Source organism: Aedes albopictus, chromosome 2 (genome assembly GCF_035046485.1).
Source record: "Aedes albopictus strain Foshan chromosome 2, AalbF5, whole genome shotgun sequence".
NCBI classification, from domain to species: domain Eukaryota; kingdom Metazoa; phylum Arthropoda; class Insecta; order Diptera; family Culicidae; genus Aedes; species Aedes albopictus.
Window position 1 is genome coordinate 517702997 of NC_085137.1, and position 20095 is coordinate 517723091.

Sequence of the window (20095 nt, forward strand, 5' to 3'; positions counted from 1 at the left end):
ATCGTCTCAAATTTACGAGCAATAATATCAATATCATCGGCGAAACCAAGCAGCTGAACGGACTTCGTGAAAATCGTCCCACTCGTGTTTATCCCCGCTCTTCTTATTACACCCTCCAAAGCAATGTTGAACAGCAAGCACGAAAGACCATCACCTTGCCGTAACCCTCTGCGAGATTCGAAGGGACTCGAGAGTGTCCCTGATACTCGAACTACGCACATCACTCGATCCATCGTCGCCTTGATCAACCGTATCAGTTTATCCGGGAATCCGTACTCGTGCATAATCTGCCATAGCTGTTCTCGATCGATTGTATCATACGCCGATTTGAAATCGATGAACAAGTGATGTGTGGGCACGTTGTATTCGCGGTATTTCTGCAACACCTGGCGGATGGCGAACATCTGGTCCGTTGTAGCGCGTTCACCCATGAATCCAGCCTGATATTGCCCCACGAACTCTCTTGCAATCGGTGATAGACGGCGGCATAAAATTTGAGAGAGTATCTTGTAGGCAGCGCTCAGTAGTGTGATCGCGCGGTAGTTCCCGCAATCCAACTTGTCGCCCTTTTTGTAGATGGGACAAACGATACCTTCCATCCATTCCTCCGGTAATACTTCCTCCTCCCAAATCTTGGTAATGACCCAGTGTAGTGCTCTCACCAGTGCTTCTCCACCGTATTTTAGAAGCTCGCTTGGTAGTTGATCTGCTCCAGCGGCTTTGTTGTTTTTCAACCGGCCAACCTCCTCCTCAATCTCTTGAAGGTCAGGGGCCGGAAGTCTTTCGTCCTGTGCACATACTCCTAGATCTGTTACCACGCCACCTTCGGTACTTGCAACGTCGCCATTTGAGGTGTTCATCGTAATGCTGCCGCCACCTCTCGACCACCTCACGCTCGCTCGTGAGAATATTCCCGTGATTATCTCGGCACATGTCGGCTTGTGGCACAAAGCCTCTGCGCGAGCGGTTCAGCTTCTCGTAGAACTTTCGTGTGTCCTTAGCGCGATACAGCTCTTCCATCGCTTCGCAATCTCGTTCTTCCTGCTGGCGCTTCTTCATCCGGAAGACTGAGTTCTGCCTGTTCCGCGCCTGTTTGTAACGTGCCTCATTCGCTCTCGTACGGTGTTGCAGCGCCTCGCCTCGCTGCATTCTTCTCGTTTTTCAACTGTTCACATTCGCCGTCGTACCAGTCGTTTCTGTGATTCGGAGTCGCGAAGCCTAATGCTGTAGCCGAGGTACTACCTATGGCGGATCGGATGTCCCTCCAGCCATCTTCAAGTGTAGCTGCGCCAAGCTGCTCTTCCGTTGGTAGGGCCACTGCTAACTGCTGCGCGTAGTCTTGAGCCACTTCTACGTTATGAAGTTGCTCGATGTTGAGCCGCGGCGTTCGACTTCGACGCGTGTTGATAACTGTCGAAAGTTTTGAGCGCATGCATACAGCGACTAAGTAGTGATCCGAATCTATATTCGCACTGCGGTATGTGCGGACGTTGGTTATGTTGGAGCAATCACACAGCGGAACACACAACAGCGGGACGAGTAGCGAAGCTTTCCGGACCGGAGCAAAAGTAAAAACACTTGTTTACAGTGTGACGATCACGAACGACTGATTTATTGACTATTTACATTTTACAATTATAAACAATAACAATGTTCGACAACATAAAACATGTTCACGGTGTATCTTTACACATCGGTTGTCTCGATTACGAGGGGTGCTCGAATGCACAATATACATATTCTCAACATCCCCTCTCAGGTCGACAACCCGAGTAACTTTCTAACAATTATCACAGATCCTATCATCAATAGTCCAAAACAACATACATTTTCTAGGTCAGATCGCCAAATTTGACACTTCAAAATTCATCACACTTATACACAACATCAGGTCTCTCGTACACAACAATAAACGTCAAAACAGTCCAAAACATCTCAAACAACAATCGTCAAAAACAAGGTCAAACATTTAAAACAGTGTTTGTCTAACTAGGCAACATCGTTACCTACACGCTTCATATCGTCCACAACGATACTTTCTTATTGTTACTTCTTCTACTTCTTCTCGTTCTTGACCGCTTTCCCGCTTTGTTCTGCACTTCATTTTCTTGTAACTTCATCGCATTCATCCCATTCAGCACCGTCTTCCGGGTCTCCGTATCCTTCACGCTCACTATGGCCGCATCCGCATCATGTCGCCTGCGTTCACACCAAACATCCAACTCGTACAGCCTACCTGTATGGTGCCCGACAGCCATCACTTCTCTATTCTTCACTATTCGTACTCTGTCGCCGGCAAAGTGGACCTGCAACCCGGATCTCGCCACACGATTCACCGAAAACAAATTGCTCCGTAATCCGGGGAGGTACAACACTTCCTTCGCTTCATATTTCTTCATCCTTCCGCCGACGTCAGCAAAAAACACTACGTCACCACAAAATTCCGCTGTCATCTTCTCGCCGTTCGCCACAAGCACTGGCACCGGCTTCTCCAATCGTCGCATCACTTTGAAGAAACTGGGATCCTTCACCATGTGATCCGTGGCACCGGAGTCTAGGAACCACTGCGTTCTCACCAGCTCTTCTTTTTCTTCCTGCGACGCCATGAAGCAAACGTCCGCACGATCCGAGGTACGTTTTTCTTCAACCACCATGTCTGATTTACTGTTTCGACGTTTCACAACTTCGTACTCACTCGGATTCACTGGCAAACGCACGCGACAGTCAGCTTGTTTATGTCCAATTTTGCCGCACCGAAAGCACTTCAACGTTCTCCACACATGCCTGCTCGTCATGGCAACACACTCACTTTCTCGCTCATTTTCGGCCGCAGGGGCCAACATATTTTTCCTCAGGTTCACATCGAGCAACCGCTTCTTGACGAACGCCAGTGTCACACCGCCGGGAAGAGTCTCGATGGCCGTCACCACCGAATCGAACGACGCAGGCATTGTCAGCAACAAATGGCAAATTGCATCGGGCTCTTCCACTGCCGCACCGCTCTCCTTCAACTCGCGAATCAACCGATCAAATTTCAACAAATGTTCCGGCAAATCATTATCAGCCCCCTCTTCATACTTTAACCGAAGGAGCTGTTTCCGAATAAATAACTGGCCGGCAACACCACAACGCTCGAACACCGCCTTCAGCGTGTCCCAAATTTGCTTCGGATTCGCACAGTCCTTCACAAGTTCAAGCTGATTATCAGCGATGGCCGAAACGATAATAGCTTTGCACTTTTTATCCGCGGCACTTCGCTCAGCCATTTGCCTTTTCTTCTCGGTTTTCACTTGCGCGGAATCGTCGGCCATCTCACGCAACTCTTCAATCTCGACGATCTCCCGGTGGACACAATCCAATAAACCGTGCATGTCGAGGACGGTCTCCATCCGGAACTTCCAGTTATGGAATCCGGACCCGTCGAACGCGGCGACTTTCGCTTTCTCGTCCATACCTGGACCCATAGCCTGTTGGAGCAATCACACAGCGGAACACACAACAGCGGGACGAGTAGCGAAGCTTTCCGGACCGGAGCAAAAGTAAAAATACTTGTTTACAGTGTGACGATCACGAACGACTGATTTATTGACTATTTACATTTTACAATTATAAACAATAACAATGTTCGACAACATAAAACATGTTCACGGTGTATCTTTACACATCGGTTGTCTCGATTACGAGGGGTGCTCGAATGCACAATATACATATTCTCAACATCCCCTCTCAGGTCGACAACCCGAGTAACTTTCTAACAATTATCACAGATCCTATCATCAATAGTCCAAAACAACATACATTTTCTAGGTCAGATCGCCAAATTTGACACTTCAAAATTCATCACACTTATACACAACATCAGGTCTCTCGTACACAACAATAAACGTCAAAACAGTCCAAAACATCTCAAACAACAATCGTCAAAAACAAGGTCAAACATTTAAAACAGTGTTTGTCTAACTAGGCAACATCGTTACCTACACGCTTCATATCGTCCACAACGATACTTTCTTATTGTTACTTCTTCTACTTCTTCTCGTTCTTGACCGCTTTCCCGCTTTGTTCTGCACTTCATTTTCTTGTAACTTCATCGCATTCATCCCATTCAGCACCGTCTTCCGGGTCTCCGTATCCTTCACGCTCACTATGGCCGCATCCGCATCATGTCGCCTGCGTTCACACCAAACATCCAACTCGTACAGCCTACCTGTATGGTGCCCGACAGCCATCACTTCTCTATTCTTCACTATTCGTACTCTGTCGCCGGCAAAGTGGACCTGCAACCCGGATCTCGCCACACGATTCACCGAAAACAAATTGCTCCGTAATCCGGGGAGGTACAACACTTCCTTCGCTTCATATTTCTTCATCCTTCCGCCGACGTCAGCAAAAAACACTACGTCACCACAAAATTCCGCTGTCATCTTCTCGCCGTTCGCCACAAGCACTGGCACCGGCTTCTCCAATCGTCGCATCACTTTGAAGAAACTGGGATCCTTCACCATGTGATCCGTGGCACCGGAGTCTAGGAACCACTGCGTTCTCACCAGCTCTTCTTTTTCTTCCTGCGACGCCATGAAGCAAACGTCCGCACGATCCGAGGTACGTTTTTCTTCAACCACCATGTCTGATTTACTGTTTCGACGTTTCACAACTTCGTACTCACTCGGATTCACTGGCAAACGCACGCGACAGTCAGCTTGTTTATGTCCAATTTTGCCGCACCGAAAGCACTTCAACGTTCTCCACACATGCCTGCTCGTCATGGCAACACACTCACTTTCTCGCTCATTTTCGGCCGCAGGGGCCAACATATTTTTCCTCAGGTTCACATCGAGCAACCGCTTCTTGACGAACGCCAGTGTCACACCGCCGGGAAGAGTCTCGATGGCCGTCACCACCGAATCGAACGACGCAGGCATTGTCAGCAACAAATGGCAAATTGCATCGGGCTCTTCCACTGCCGCACCGCTCTCCTTCAACTCGCGAATCAACCGATCAAATTTCAACAAATGTTCCGGCAAATCATTATCAGCCCCCTCTTCATACTTTAACCGAAGGAGCTGTTTCCGAATAAATAACTGGCCGGCAACACCACAACGCTCGAACACCGCCTTCAGCGTGTCCCAAATTTGCTTCGGATTCGCACAGTCCTTCACAAGTTCAAGCTGATTATCAGCGATGGCCGAAACGATAATAGCTTTGCACTTTTTATCCGCGGCACTTCGCTCAGCCATTTGCCTTTTCTTCTCGGTTTTCACTTGCGCGGAATCGTCGGCCATCTCACGCAACTCTTCAATCTCGACGATCTCCCGGTGGACACAATCCAATAAACCGTGCATGTCGAGGACGGTCTCCATCCGGAACTTCCAGTTATGGAATCCGGACCCGTCGAACGCGGCGACTTTCGCTTTCTCGTCCATACCTGGACCCATAGCCTGTTGGAGCAATCACACAGCGGAACACACAACAGCGGGACGAGTAGCGAAGCTTTCCGGACCGGAGCAAAAGTAAAAATACTTGTTTACAGTGTGACGATCACGAACGACTGATTTATTGACTATTTACATTTTACAATTATAAACAATAACAATGTTCGACAACATAAAACATGTTCACGGTGTATCTTTACACATCGGTTGTCTCGATTACGAGGGGTGCTCGAATGCACAATATACATATTCTCAACAGGTTATATCTGAGAAGAATTTACCGTCGATTAGAACGTGGTCGATTTGGTTTACTGTTTGATGGTCGGGTGATCTCCAGGTGGCTTTGTGGATATCTTTGCGGGGGAAGAAGGTGCTTCGGACTACCATACCACGGGAGGCTGCAAAGTTTACGCATCGCTGGCCGTTATCATTCGATACGGCGTGCAGGCTGTTTCGCCCGATTACCGGTCTGTACATTTCCTCCCTTCCTACCTGCGCGTTCATGTCGCCGACAACGATTTTCACGTCACGCGGCGAGCAACCATCGTATGTTTGCTCTAACTGCGCGTAGAACGCTTCTTTCTCGTCATCGGGTCTCCCTTCGTGTGGGCAGTGGACGTTGATGATGCTGTAGTTGAAGAAACGGCCCTTAACTCTCAACATGCACATCCTTGCATTGATCGGCTGCCACCCGATCACACGTTGTCGCATCTTGCCCAACACTATAAATCCTGTTCCCAGTTCATTGGTGGTGCCACAGCTTTGGTAGAAGGTAGCCGCTCGATGCCCGCTTTTCCACACTTTCTGTCCAGTCCAACAAAGTTCCTGCAACGCCACGATGTCGAAGTTGCGGGGATGTAGTTCGTCGTAGATTATCCTGTCACATCCTGCGAAACCTAGTGCCTTGCAATTCCATGTTCCAAGTTTCCAATCGTAGTCCTTATTTTGTCGCGTGGGTCTTTGCCGAATGTATCGAGTCGTATTTTCTCCTATGTTATTCGCAATGGGGATTTTTACGGGTGGCTTATTGGGCCTACGCCAACACTCCTGTCTCGCCGGAGGGCCATCGTGCCAGTTCTGTTTAACGTCCCAACCAACACTGGGACGACCACGCTGATGGGGCTACCACCTTGGATCTAGCTGGGCGTGGTGCAGCGTTTCTTACTCAGCCGCTGGATGCCAGAACAGACGCTGTTTGAGCCGCACCTCCTTGGTGAACAGACACTCGGATCGTACCTCCTCAATCTAGCTGAAGTCAGAAGGACAACAGTGCCCAGGCTGCACTACCAGCTAAGCACACAACTCTTAGCTGGCGGTCTTTGTCGTCGCTTGACCCGTGGAAGCGTTATCACCCCCAATTTTTGAATATGATTCAATACCATCATGCGACACCTCAAACTTCGTGATTTTTCAAGGTACAACATTCTGAACTATTTTTGTGTTATCCGAAATACTTTTGGCCATTTTGGAACCGAAAGGCGGATTTCACAGGAATTGGTTCCGGTGGTCCCGGGGTCAAATTTTCTAAGATGAATAAACACCATCATGCGACATATCAAACTTAGTGATTTTGAAAGTTATAGAATACTATTACGATGATTGGTCATTTAGATTTGGAATGGATGTTTTGGAATTACCGATTTTCCGTAATACAGTTCCGGGGCAAAGTTTTGGAAATGGTGTAATACTGTCATTTAGAATTTCAAACATCGCGGTTTTCTCAATACACCATTATGTGCTAATTTTGCGTTGTATGGAATACTTCTAGCCATTTTGGAAACGACAAACTGATTACCGGGCTCCGGGTCCAATCGAATGTAAACGAAACAGTATCATGCGACACCTCGAATTTCGTGGTTCTTCAAGATACATCATTCTGAGCTGTTTTTGTGTTATTCAAAATACTTCATCCTGGTATTTCTTCAAGACCTTCTCCATGGGTTTTTCAAGGAATACCTTTATCGATTCTTACAGTGAATTCTCTAGGTATTCCTTTATGGATTCCTCCCGATATTTCTTCAATATGTTTCTCTTGGGATTTTCCAGGCATCCCTGAAATTTCACCATACATTTTTGCAGAGATTCCTCCAGCAATCCCTCCTAGGATTATTCTAGAAGTTCCTACTATGATACCTCCCGCAATTCTTCTAGGGATTTCTCTCGAGATTTATATTGTTTTTTTTTTTAGGAATTCTTGTTGAGGTTATTCAAGAAAATCTTCTTGTGATTCTTCCAGAAGTTTCTCCAGCGATTCCTCCAGGAATTCCTTCAGAGATTTTGACCTGGGATTTCTCGAGAAATTCTTCATGGGATTTCTCCAAGAACTCGTTTCGGCCTACCTCCAAGAATTGATCGCCTGCAATTCCTTCAGGGACTCTTTCACGGATTTCTGCAGAATACTTCTACAGATTATTCCAGGGATTTCTCTAGGCATTACTCTTGATATATATTCAAAGAACATCTTTTAGGATTCCTCTAAGCATTTCTTATTGGATTTCACAAGAGAATTCTCAAGTTATTTCCTACTAGTCTTTAAAAAAATCACTATAAGTATCATCAGGGGCATTCCTGAAAGTATTCCAGCAAGAATGTCAAGAGAAATCCAAAGAGGTTTTTCTGCAGGTATCACAGTAAAACTTTCTGGAGGAGTCCTTGCAGGCATTCCTGAAAGAATCATAATAGGAATCGCTTGCGGAATCCCAGCTGGAGCTCCAGGAGGGATACCATGAGTTTTTTTTCTTGAGATATTCCAGAATGAAGTCTGTGCAGTAAGTTCTCGAGGAAACACCAAAGCAACTTCTGGAAAAATCGAAAAAGATTGCTTTGAATCATCTCAAAAGTTCTCGAAGGAACCTCAAATGAAATTATAAGAAGAAACCCTAGATGATTTCCGAGAGGTATTACAGTAAAAATTTCTGGATGAGTCCTGGGAGGAATTGTTGGAAAAAACGTTGGTTTGAGGAATCCAGCAGGAACTCTTTCAGGAAGGCCAATAGGAGCTCCGGGAGAGAAATTTATGAGGGAATCTTTGGATAAAATTTCTTGGATAAAAATACCTGGAGGATTCTCCGGAGGAACTTCAGAAAGAATTTTAGGAAAAATCTCCGCAGGAATTCTTAGAGAGATTCTGGGATTTATCATTGTGTTAATTTCAGCAGAAGTTTTAGGAGGAATTGCTGAAGGAAACTATGCAGGACTTTCTAAAGAAACACCATCGAGAATTCCTGGAGAAATCGAAAGAAAAATTCCTAGAAAAAATATTTGGATATCCTGGAAGAACCGGTAGAGGTATTCTGGAGGAACTCATAGAGAACGCCCTGAACAAATCACAGGAGGAAATGCTAAAAAAATTTCACGAAGATTTCCTGGAAGAAATCCAGTAAGAATGCCAGGATAAAATCCTATAGGAATCACTAGAAGAGCTCCTGGAGGTACCATAGTTATAATTTCTGAGACAGGAATTGTTGGAAGAACCGCAGGAGAAGTTGGTTCAGGATTCTTTGGAGGAAGGTCATGAGGAGTTTCTGCAGGAATTTCATGAGGAATTTCTGGAAAAGTCTTTGGATAAAATCTCTGGAGGAATTCTTGGATGATTCGTTGGAGAAATCCCTGGAAGAACAACCGAAGAAATTACGGCAAGAATTCCAGGAGGGTTGCCAGGAAGGATCCCAGCAAAAAAGCCATGAGAAAGCTCTAGAAGAATCCCTAGCAGAATTTTTGAAGTTTCACAGTTAGAGTTTCTGGAGGAGTCCTAGCAAGAATAGTTGGGAGAACCGCAGGAAGAGTTTGTTGATGAATTCCAGCTGAAATTTCTGGAGGAAAGTCACGAGGAGCTCCTGGAGGAATCACATGAGAAATTAGTGAAGGAATCCCGCGATAAAATCGCTAAATGAATTCCTAGAAGAATCACCGGAGGAACTTTTTGCAGAATGTTCAAAATATTGCCTTGAATAATCCCAGCAAATATTCTTGAATAAATCCCACAAGAAATCACTAGAGAAATTCTAGAAGAACTCTTGAAGGTACTAATGAAGACAAGAACTTTTGGAGGAGTTATAGGGGGATTTGTTGGCAGAACCACAGTTACAACTGTTTAAGAGATCTCAGCTGGAATTCCTGAATAAAATCTCTGACGACGTTGCTGGTGCAATCAACGGAAGAACTTCTGGAAACGCTTAGATTATATCCCAGGATTCCCCCACAAATTTCTCATGGAAATCCTCCGGGAGCTCTTGTTGGCTTTCCTGAAGGAGTTCCAGCTGGATTCGTCAAAGCGATTCCTGATGTGGTTCTTCCAGCAATTTCTCCCAGGACTCATCCAGAAATTCTTACTGTAATACCTAATTTTTCTAGGGTTTCTTCTTATAATTTCTCCTGGGGTTACTTCAAAAACTCTTGGGATGATTCAAAGCAATCTTTCTACGTTTCTTCCAGAAGTTCCTTTGGTGTTTCCCCGAGTAATTACTCCATAAACTTTATCCTGGGATTTCTCCGAAAGTTTCCCATGGAATCCCGATTCCTACTGTGTTTCTTTCAGGAATACCCTCTATGACTCCTCCAGAAAGTTTTATTGCGATACCTGCAGGAAATCCTCTATAGATTTCTCTTGACATTCTTGCTGGGTTTCTTTCGAGTAGTCTTCCTAGAAGTACCCTTCCAGAAATGCCTCTGGGGATACATCTAGTGATTTTTTTTAAGAGTACTAGGTGTCACTAGAGAATTCTCTTGTGAAATTCCATAAGGAATGCTTGGAGGAATCCTAAAAGATGTTCTTTAAATATATACCAAGAGGAATGCCTAGAGAAATCCCTGGAATAATCTTTAGAAGTATTCTGGAGAAATCCGTGAAGAAGTTCCTGAAGGAATGGCAGGCAATCAATTCTTGGAGGTAGTCCGAAACGAGTTCTTGGAGGAGTTCCATGAGGAATTTTTCGAGAAATCCCAGGCCAAAATTCTGAAAGAGTCTCAAGAAGATTGTCTTGAATAACCCCACCTAGAATTCCTGAAAAAAAAACATTATAAATCTCGAGAGAAATCCCTAGAAGAATTGCGGGAGGTATCATAGTAGAAATTTCTAGAATAATCCAAGAAGGGATTGCTGGAGGAATCTCTGCCAAAATGTCTGGTGAAACTTCAGGGATGTCTGGAAAATCCCAAGAGAAGCATATTGAAGAAATATCGGGAGGAATCCATAAAGGAATACCTAGAGAATTCACTGTAAGAATCGATAGAGGTATTCCTTGAAAAACCCATGGGAAGGCCTTGAACAAATACCAGGATGAAGTGTTTTGGATAACACAAAAACAGCTCAGAATGATGTATCTTGAAAAACCACGAAATTCGAGGTGTCGCGTGATACTGTTTCGTTCACATTCGAAAAATGGAACCCAGAACCAGGTAATCAGTTTGTCATTTCCAAAATGGCCAGAAGTATTCCATACAACGCAAAAATAGCACATAATGGTGTATTTTGAAATTGGACGGATACGATGGCAGGACATGTTGCAAGAATGCCGTATAACAACCCTGGAAAGTTGGTGTAGCTAATCATCCAGTTGGCACAAGAAGGCGTGGAGCGTAGATAGCATGATGGGCGGACCGACGAGAGCGCAGCTGCAAACCGAGTATCATGGGGGCAAATTGTTGACTCAGTGTTATCATGAATTTGAGGTTGAGCTAAATAAATTATGAATATTTGCGGTGAGCAAGGTATTAAGAAAGAAAAGTTTACATAGGTTTGGAAATATATTTTGTTCTAAAGTAAACATCTATTATCTGTGAAACAGGTTTATTTTTATAGCTGTATTAACGAGAGGGCTAAGGCCAGTTCATCTCGGTCTGTGAAAACAGATATAACGTACGATATACGATGTAACGATATAAAATGCTCTCGATATGGCGTATCTCCGATATTAGATATGACGTACAATATTACAAAGTTTCAAAATTTTTCACAGAAAATCTACAAAATCACTCAAATTAATGTTTTATAGCATTAATTAATTTCATTATTGTTTTTTTTTTATTATTTTCTGCACTTCACCGAAATTGTTCTCTGGGGCAAATTTCACATTGAATTTATCAACACTAGCAGGCCCGGATTAAGGATTGTGGGAGCCTGTGAATGGTGAGGCCCCTCGGAGGTATAAATGCGAAGAGCAAAAAAGTTTTTCTTTGTTTTTGAACAGTACTTGAGCAAAATGAAAAATCAAGTTAATGTTTAGCAAGCAAAAACGGTTTTTGTAGGGGCCCCTTAAATGTGGGGGCCCGGGGCCCTGGCCCTCCTGCCCCCCCCCCCCTTAGATCCGGCCCTGAACACTAGCATAAAACATTATTTTTTTCTGCTTCGATCTAACGTAAACTTCGATATAATTGTAGATGTTCGACTGTGAAATAGACTTCTTTCTCTGGGGATTTCGGCTTTCAGTCAAAGAAAAATAAATCGACAATCAACCGTGAGATGAACATGGGGTCAGACAAATTGGTTAATTTCGAGTAAGTGTAGTCTACATAAAGTATTTAAACTCATCCCTAACTAAACAAATAAACCGTAGGCCCTGAAGAGGATCCTAACATCTGAATCGAAACGTTGGCGATGAGATAAGAAAATCAACGCTTTTCTTTGACTGAAAGCCGAAACCCCCAGAGAAAGACTTCGATATAATGTATCATGGTTTGTGTATTCAAAAAACTCACATCACTTTTTGGCTGTAAATTCGATGAGGAAACTGGTCCCATTGTTGGTACCGGACCGATCCAATCAGAAGTGAACGATTTCCAATCAGAATTGTACATTTCTGACCCCGCTCTAGTGACAAAATTCTCGGACCGTGATGAATTCAGTTCATCGGTGCACTCGTCTATAAGTGAACCAATCCCATGAATTCGATTGCGGATTTTCAAATAACCTGATGAACGGGTAGCAAGAAATGCTCATACCAAATTTTAGATTCCTGAGGTGTAAATATTTATTTAAGAAGGCTAGTTCAGCGTTTTATAGAAAAAAATTAAATTTTAAATCGTAGCAATCCCGAACAAAGTTTTTTCAAACCCCTTTTGCGTTTAAAATAACTGCGCAAAATTTTGATGTGACTGGTACGCCCTAGCGCTCTGTAATGTGGTTGAGTTGTTTTATGGAAAAAATCACATGCTTGCATTGTTTGTCAATTTTTACATGAATCTTGTAATTAACGATAATGAAATATAATCTAAAGCATGCAGAAAAAAATATGTCGAAAACCGCAATGTGATCTGTCATTGTGAAAAAAGTTATATCTTAGCTTGTTATTGTTGTCTTGATATTGATCGGCCTCAGCTTTTAATACAGCGATTGATCTCAAATTTTGTCTGGAAATTCATTGTAACTTGAAATTTGACCTGTGAAAAAAGAAAATATTTCTGGGCAAAACCCTTTAAAATATAGCAAAGCTTCCATATCAAGAAAAATAGTTAAATTTCAATTTTTTAATTATTTTGTAAACGAAATGTTTTAAGAAAATGGTTTATTCAGAAAAGTTGTGTGTTTCGTTGGACTGATCCACTTTGCAGAAAAACATGTTTGTCTACATATTGGAATTTCGAAATTATTCCAAAATCAAAATTTATCGATTTTTCTCGAAATGGGAGATTTGTAAAAACTTTTAAAACATTGCATGGAATAGTCTAAGTCAAATTTCAAGCAATTGAGAGTGTCCAGTTCAAATTTGAAGCCAATCTGTGCGCTAGATGCTGAGATTCAGAGCTCCAAACTTGAGCATTCTGTATGAAAATCGACGGAAAGATCATGAGTACTTGTTCGACGAAAAAGGCACTAGCACCATTAGGTGGATGGACCGGTGTTTTTTTTTTTTTAATTTGATATAGCGAGCTCAGTAAAAAGATGGGAAAAATACCGTGTCAATCTTGGTGCAAAGCTTTAGAAGGATTACTTTGTAATCAAGGTTATATTTTCATCACACACAAAAATGTCAGCAGGCCAGATTGGCCAAACCCCAAGCAAAGTAGCTTTCAACCACAAGATACCGCGCCACTTCAAGGTGAGGTTGCATAAATTAGAATAAATTTTAAACCTTTTGAACACTGTCCCTTCTATACATAGCTTTCCTCGAGCGTTACTTGCTTGTACATACTATCAAGCTTAAAGTTAGGTTTCCTGTTCCCAAGGAGAGCGCTCAAGTAAAATTCCTCCTTTTCCGCAAGTAATTTTGACAACTGATCTATATATGGAGAAATGTCACTTTTCCTTACGGAATAATAGCACGGACTACTTTTCCGCGCGGAAAAGTGACAGCTTCATTTGATTTGCACGGGAAGCGTTACTGACGTTACACTTTTTTCTTACTTACCATCTGCGAACCGCTCAAGTAATTTTGAAGCGGAATCATCGCTTGAGCATTACTTGTCCTACACACTTAGAAATTCTGAAATTTGCACGAAACGGAATCACCAAACAACGTAAACGTTTTCAAGACTGAATCATAATTTGGACTCAATTTTACGCGCATCATGTAAGTGCTGGTTGGTTGCGTTAGATGTCAACAAATTCGTTTCACCAGAAACGTAGAAGCAGTATCACGTTCATCAGCCACCTTCTAACTCGGTGAAATAGCCGAGAGGTAAGGAATGTGGCTCACGATCAGGAGATCCGGTGTTCGAATACATGCATGGCGTCATTTTACTTTTCTATGTTTTATCTGTTAAATCGGTTTTAGCGATTGCTAGACGCTAAGAAAAGAAAGTTTTATTTTGGGGTGTTTTTAAAGACGTAAATTTACATGTTTCAACCTCTAAATTTGTGTTTTTGGAGATGCTCGTATATGTCAGGTTCAGGACACTTAAAATTACATGATATTTTCTAGGTGTGTACACACTAAGATTCATATGTTCCATCTCAGTAATTTTTTTACTGAGTTCAGTATTTTTTCCATCTTTTTACTGAGTTTTCAACAGCAGATTTATCTCGGTACACTCGGTAATCGTATTTACCGTTCACCAGTAACGATATTTACCGTACATCAGCAACTTTTGACAGTTTGTTAGCTGAGCTCGGTAATTCATTTACAGAATATCTGCAAAAGAAACAACCGAGCGTACCGGGTTAAATCTGCTGTTGAGAACTCAGTAAAAAGATTGGAAAAATACCGAGCTGATCTTAGTGTGTATCTTTTTGTACAGTACGTACGAAGTGGAAACTAGCCATAATCGGGAAATAGTTCGAGATGTTTTTTCATTGATATTGTCGTCGCGGCTCAAACCCGAAGTTTCCCCACACCCGACAATCGAATTTTCTCAAAATCCATTTGTGTAACCTAACGTCGGACGTGGTGCGCTGGACAGCGGACCTGGCCCTCTATCCAGCGCACTGTGCCCGACGTACCTACGTCCGACACACGGTTTAGGAGAAAAATCGATTTTCGTGTGTCAAAAATTCCGATTTTCAACTTCACGAACAATATAATCTAGGTGTACGTAAGCAGCTCAGACGCGCCAACTTGGCCAAATTATTGGGGGGGCAAAGCCTGATTTTTCTGATTTTTTGTATGGGAAAATCGAAAAATCGTCAATTATTGGGGGGGCAAAACCATGCTTGCCCCCCCTAAGTTGGCGCCTATGAAGCAGCTTGATTATGTTTACTATGAGATTTTGTCGATAGACTGATCTTTGGTTTGAATGACCCTTTCTGTGTGATATATTGAAATTACACATCTCCAGAAACACAAGCAGATAGTAAGTTCAGAACAAAGCCTGTTAAAGTAAAAAATAGCCATTTTTTAAACTGGCAAATGTTCCTTCGGTTCACTTGAACCGTTGCTAAGAAACTCGAATAAATCCTAAAGTAAATTATTGTGACAAGATGGAACCGTTCCGCATTTAACCCATCTTTTCCTGTCTTTGCACGCAAATACACACACACCCAATCCCAAGAGGCTAAAGTTTCAAGAAATTATAGCAGGGTAACCCTTATGAATCTTCCCATCCGGGTTGCTTAGATCTAAGCGCACTACTGTGACCGAGCTCCACAAATCTCCCGAAGGAAACCAAGCAAAAACGTCGTCCCTCGTGTCAGCTGCAAGCAAGAAACTTACAAACCACATCGATATGAGCGTGTAAACGCCTAGGAAGCAAGCTGGCCTGGCAGGACACTGAAGATGGAAATATGCAAGTTTCGGTTGGAATTTATTGCTTGCACGGACAAATTTTGCCATCCGAAATTGAGGGCTAATGCAATGTAATGTTACTTTATTGCCCTGGTGACTCGCTGCGATAGTGTGGTGCATGCATCATTCGGGGTTTCTCCTTATCGAAGAACAGTCACTTGGATGAACTTTCTGCAAAAGGTTGAAATTCGTTTTCGAATTGGCTTTTACTCTCTTTGGAACTTTGAAGGTGGTACAGGTTATGAGAACGTGATATTTTTTGAGTCCGCACTGTGGAGGCTTTCAGTGATTTATGGCAGAGCATAAAATGTGTATTGGTTCGTAACGATAAACTTGAATAGGTAGCTCCACTTTAATTCACCGAGATAAGCACATCCCATCTATCCTCCCATTCAAATAGAAGATTGAACCTGAGTTCCGTCGCAAAATAAAAAGTACTTCTTGACGGTCCACGGCGCTGAAAGATTCACCGTAAGCTCACCAGCCGCTAAAAGAAGCATAAAATTCATCTCGTGCGTGCCATTTTGCGAGCCGATTTGGATCAGAGGTAGCGGAATTGAGAATCAGAAAGAGACCGGAAATTGGAAATATCCATTTATTCGCTTCCGCCAACGGCCGGTGTCGGATACTGGGAAAGGTCATAAATCACAAAGGCTACCGCGATTGCAGCTAAAAACGAACGTGCTATCCTTTTGTCAATTTGCCTCGCCTGCTTGGATGCGTTCAACTATCATCGAACTTTCGAAGCAGCGAAATCTCGCACTTCCGACGGAAAAGCGGCTCATTTGCTGGGAAATGTAACCGTAAGTATACACGGACACCGTGAAATCATTTCGCTGATGGAAGCACGTACTACTTACCTGATTTCCGAAAACACCGATACTGCACGCCGAGGAGACCTGATCGGGGCCGAACCATACCGCAGCGACCTTTGCCGGCAGCGATAGGATAAACACCTGCGAAGCGGCCACAATCGATTGTCCGATGAATCCCACCCAGAACAGGTCCGGCCGGACGGAGAAACATTTTATCCAAGCGCCCAGGCAAGTGCCTAGCACACCGCTGATTGCTGCGATCCGCAGACCCTGCAGGGAGAGAATTGTTTACAAACTTAGTAGGCGAGAGGTGGCTTTGATTAACGCTGATTAGATTACTAGATTTGTCCATTTGAATGTTTCTGAAACACATAGCAGCGCAGCACATCAAATCCAGTAACTAAAACTTTTCCCATTTGACTCTCTGGTCTCTGCTACATAGCGTCATCATCCTCGTGAGTCTGCCATGGCCAATGTCAGCCAGTGAAGCCGGAATATGAATCCCTATTTATTTTAATGAGATAAAGAGGTCTCGTCTTCTATGACCAAACCGTAGAACGTGACGACTGAATAAATTCGTTATCGTATAAACAAGTGAGTGAGTGGGCCAGAGAGAAGGAGAAACATGTTCCGTGGAACATCTACTTAGTTTTATGGAATGATGCCAATCTTGGGTGGAAAGTTGCTATCCCACAACTTTCAATTTGAAAGTGGAATAAATGCGTGTTTTGGTGGAAAGTTTTCGAGTTTTCTAGCAATGTGTTGCCGACTATTTTCAAATTAGATGATTGAATGTTATACGAAATTATTTTGTTTTTCGGAAAGGTTCAGTCCCTTAAGGGTCGCAAGAATTCTTGTATGATTAATCATGAAACCGTAAAATTTCGCATCAAATAAGTTACAGTATGGCCCATATAAAAATGCGAAAGTTTTCGAAGACATTACTCACGTGCTTCCAATCGATAAACTTTGCATTTTTCTATAGGTGAATCCGAATGGTCCCCCATTGTAGAGGCGCTGAGTGAGATAGGGAGAAAATCGTTTGTTTACATAAAAAATCCACTTTTTTGTCTTCAAAATTTACTCATATTTTGCACCGATAGTTGCTATTTTCCATTGACAATGGCTTCTAATATCATCATTCTCGGTGCCCACGCCGACAGACATCGGATTGGTCAGCTTACAAAAAATCCGGGAGATCGCCCGCCGGAGGCATAGCAAGAGCTCCTCAAATTAATCACATAAATTGTTCGTAAGTACCTACCGGATCTAAGCGCATCTGAAAGAGAATCAAATTTTCTTTCCGAAAAGAGCTCGTTTGTTTCTCTACGATGCGGAATTCGATACGAAAAAGTGAAAAAAGTGCACTTTTCCTATGCTGCGCCATGGAAAATTTTAGCGGAGCCCCTTTTTTCATAGGGTTCTCATTCCTGCCACCAGATGCGGAAGGATCGTTAGCTTCTGTTGGATTTACCTATTGGATAGTATAGTCAAGACACTAATTTATCAACGGCATAGGAACATTTAATGATTTGAATCATAAACCTTTGAAAAAAGTATTGTTGAAGATAAGGATCTCAAAAACGTCCTCGCGCCAGAGGTGTTTTTTAAGGTTGTAATTTTTGTCAAATTGCTCTCAATCACATTCAATTAAATTTTATTTCAAGATCAGCACTTTCATAGCTAGACAAGGTCTTCAGGCGATCGTTGGTGATTTAGACAGGTGAAAAAAATTATTATCCTATAAGTTATGTGACATTTACTGAAAACTAGAGTGTGCGAAAAATGGACATTTTCAGAAAAAACAAATGTATGAAGTATCAAACTCTTTTTAAGTACTACGTATTTGTGTCTATTATAAACGTAGGTTTATGAGCATTCATTAGCAAGAAATTATTTTGATTTTTTTTTTCAAACAGGGTGAAGTTATTTATGGATCTATCTTATCTAAGGGTTTTGAAATATGCTACATTTTTTAGTTTTTGGTTCCTAAGCATCTGATATTGTTTTCAAAAAGTTTTTCAAAGGGCCGCGTTTTTATGCATATTTCTGCATGATTTACATATATTTAAAAGTTTTCATTTTAATTCGTAAAGCTACAAAAATTCGAGGAAACATTTATTTTTATCAGAAATTGATGGCAACTATTAGGGATCCCATATACGTAACCAATGAATATTTTGGCACTTATTTGAGATATCCTGTATGACAATCACCTCCTTATTGTAGCACTATCTAAAAAAAACTGAATTCATAAGAAATATTGCAACAAAAATTACCAAAGAAAAAAAAAATGGATTTTCGCATTTTTTTTATGTGTCATACTGTATATTAATATAGAACATGCTTAACAGAGTTTATAGGAACTATATCCAGGGTCTCCAGATAGCCTAGTTGTTAAGGCTATGGATCGCCAATCCGGAGACGGTGGGTGCGATTCCCGTTCCGTTCGAGAAAATTTTCTCGATTCCCTGGGCACCCAAGTAACACAGATTGTTTTATAAGAGTTTAAAATTCAAGTATCGTACTAGCTCTGTTGTATTATTCTTGCATTATTCACGTCGTATGGGATACTTATATATTCAAAACAGCGCAAAAAATGGCGGCTTATAGAACATCTTAAAGGTTATAGAAGATGTATCCCAATACTCTTATAGTACCTATAATTGCTTTCGGTTCAACTTTGATGCATTAATTAGTTGCAAAAAAGTTATTTGTCAACAATTGACACTTTAAAAACACTTTAATAATGCAACTATATTCTTTGGTTGAAACTAAGCTGCTTTTTAGTAATATAATCTGTAGAATACTGTTATATAGCATGTCACATGTATAGGCTTAAGTTAAGAAATTGTATGGTTATATAACTTGCGAGAGCCTTATTTAGAACACAGCAATATAAACATGATCTCATAACAACTGTATTTGCAACGTATTGACTGACAGAAAAAAAAAATATTTGTAACTTCAACTAGCTGGAGAACTATTTTCAGATGATGAAGGCAAAGACCATCATCATCTGAAAATGTTATTTTATAAAACAAATTAATGAAAATTCGCGGGTTGGTTTATTATCAGCAAAAGTAGTGCTATTTTATGTGCGATTGAAGATTTATGGTGAAACATATGATTCTACTCATCCATAATTCAACCGCCACCGTATTGAATTGAAATATGCAGATTAAATTAACCAAATGAAGCATTTTTTCTCTAAATTGTCTATTTTTTCCTAATTAAGATGAGAGCAACATGGCAACTTTTATATTTGGCTTACAGTGACGTTCAAAATTTTTGCTTTCAATATTTACTTTATTCAATAACTGAGCTTATGACAAGCTACTGTATTTATTGCATTTCAATTTTTCTTCTTCTTTCTGCTATTGATTATTACTCAAGTAAAATTCAAGTATTTTTAAAATGAAAAAGGTTTTTTCTTAAAAGCTTTAAACAAGCAAGAAAAGCGTAAATTTTCACCATCTTTTTAAATAATGTATTAACAGATTTGTTCGGTACTGTAATCTGCATGACGTTCCTTGAATAAACAAAACTTTTCTCTAAAAGTGAAGTGTTTTGATTTAAGAACAAGTTAAAATTACGTTAAAGTTACACCATTAGTGCACCCCCAGAGCACCTTTGCTATTAATAACGGAAAAGCGATCAAAATACGTCGAAATAACATCATTCGAACATA

General features: G+C 41.8%; 1 protein-coding gene across 1 annotated transcript in view; it reads right to left on the bottom strand.

Annotated features, from left to right (window-relative positions):
* The window catches only part of LOC109406058 (heme transporter FLVCR2), a 236224-nt gene that overhangs the window by 102339 nt on the left and 113790 nt on the right, over positions 1 to 20095 (bottom strand). Inside the window, exon 5 of the mRNA XM_029870156.2 lies at positions 16450 to 16674. Within this exon, the coding sequence (XP_029726016.1) occupies positions 16450 to 16674 (225 nt within the window). The remainder of the gene's footprint in view (positions 1 to 16449; positions 16675 to 20095) is intronic.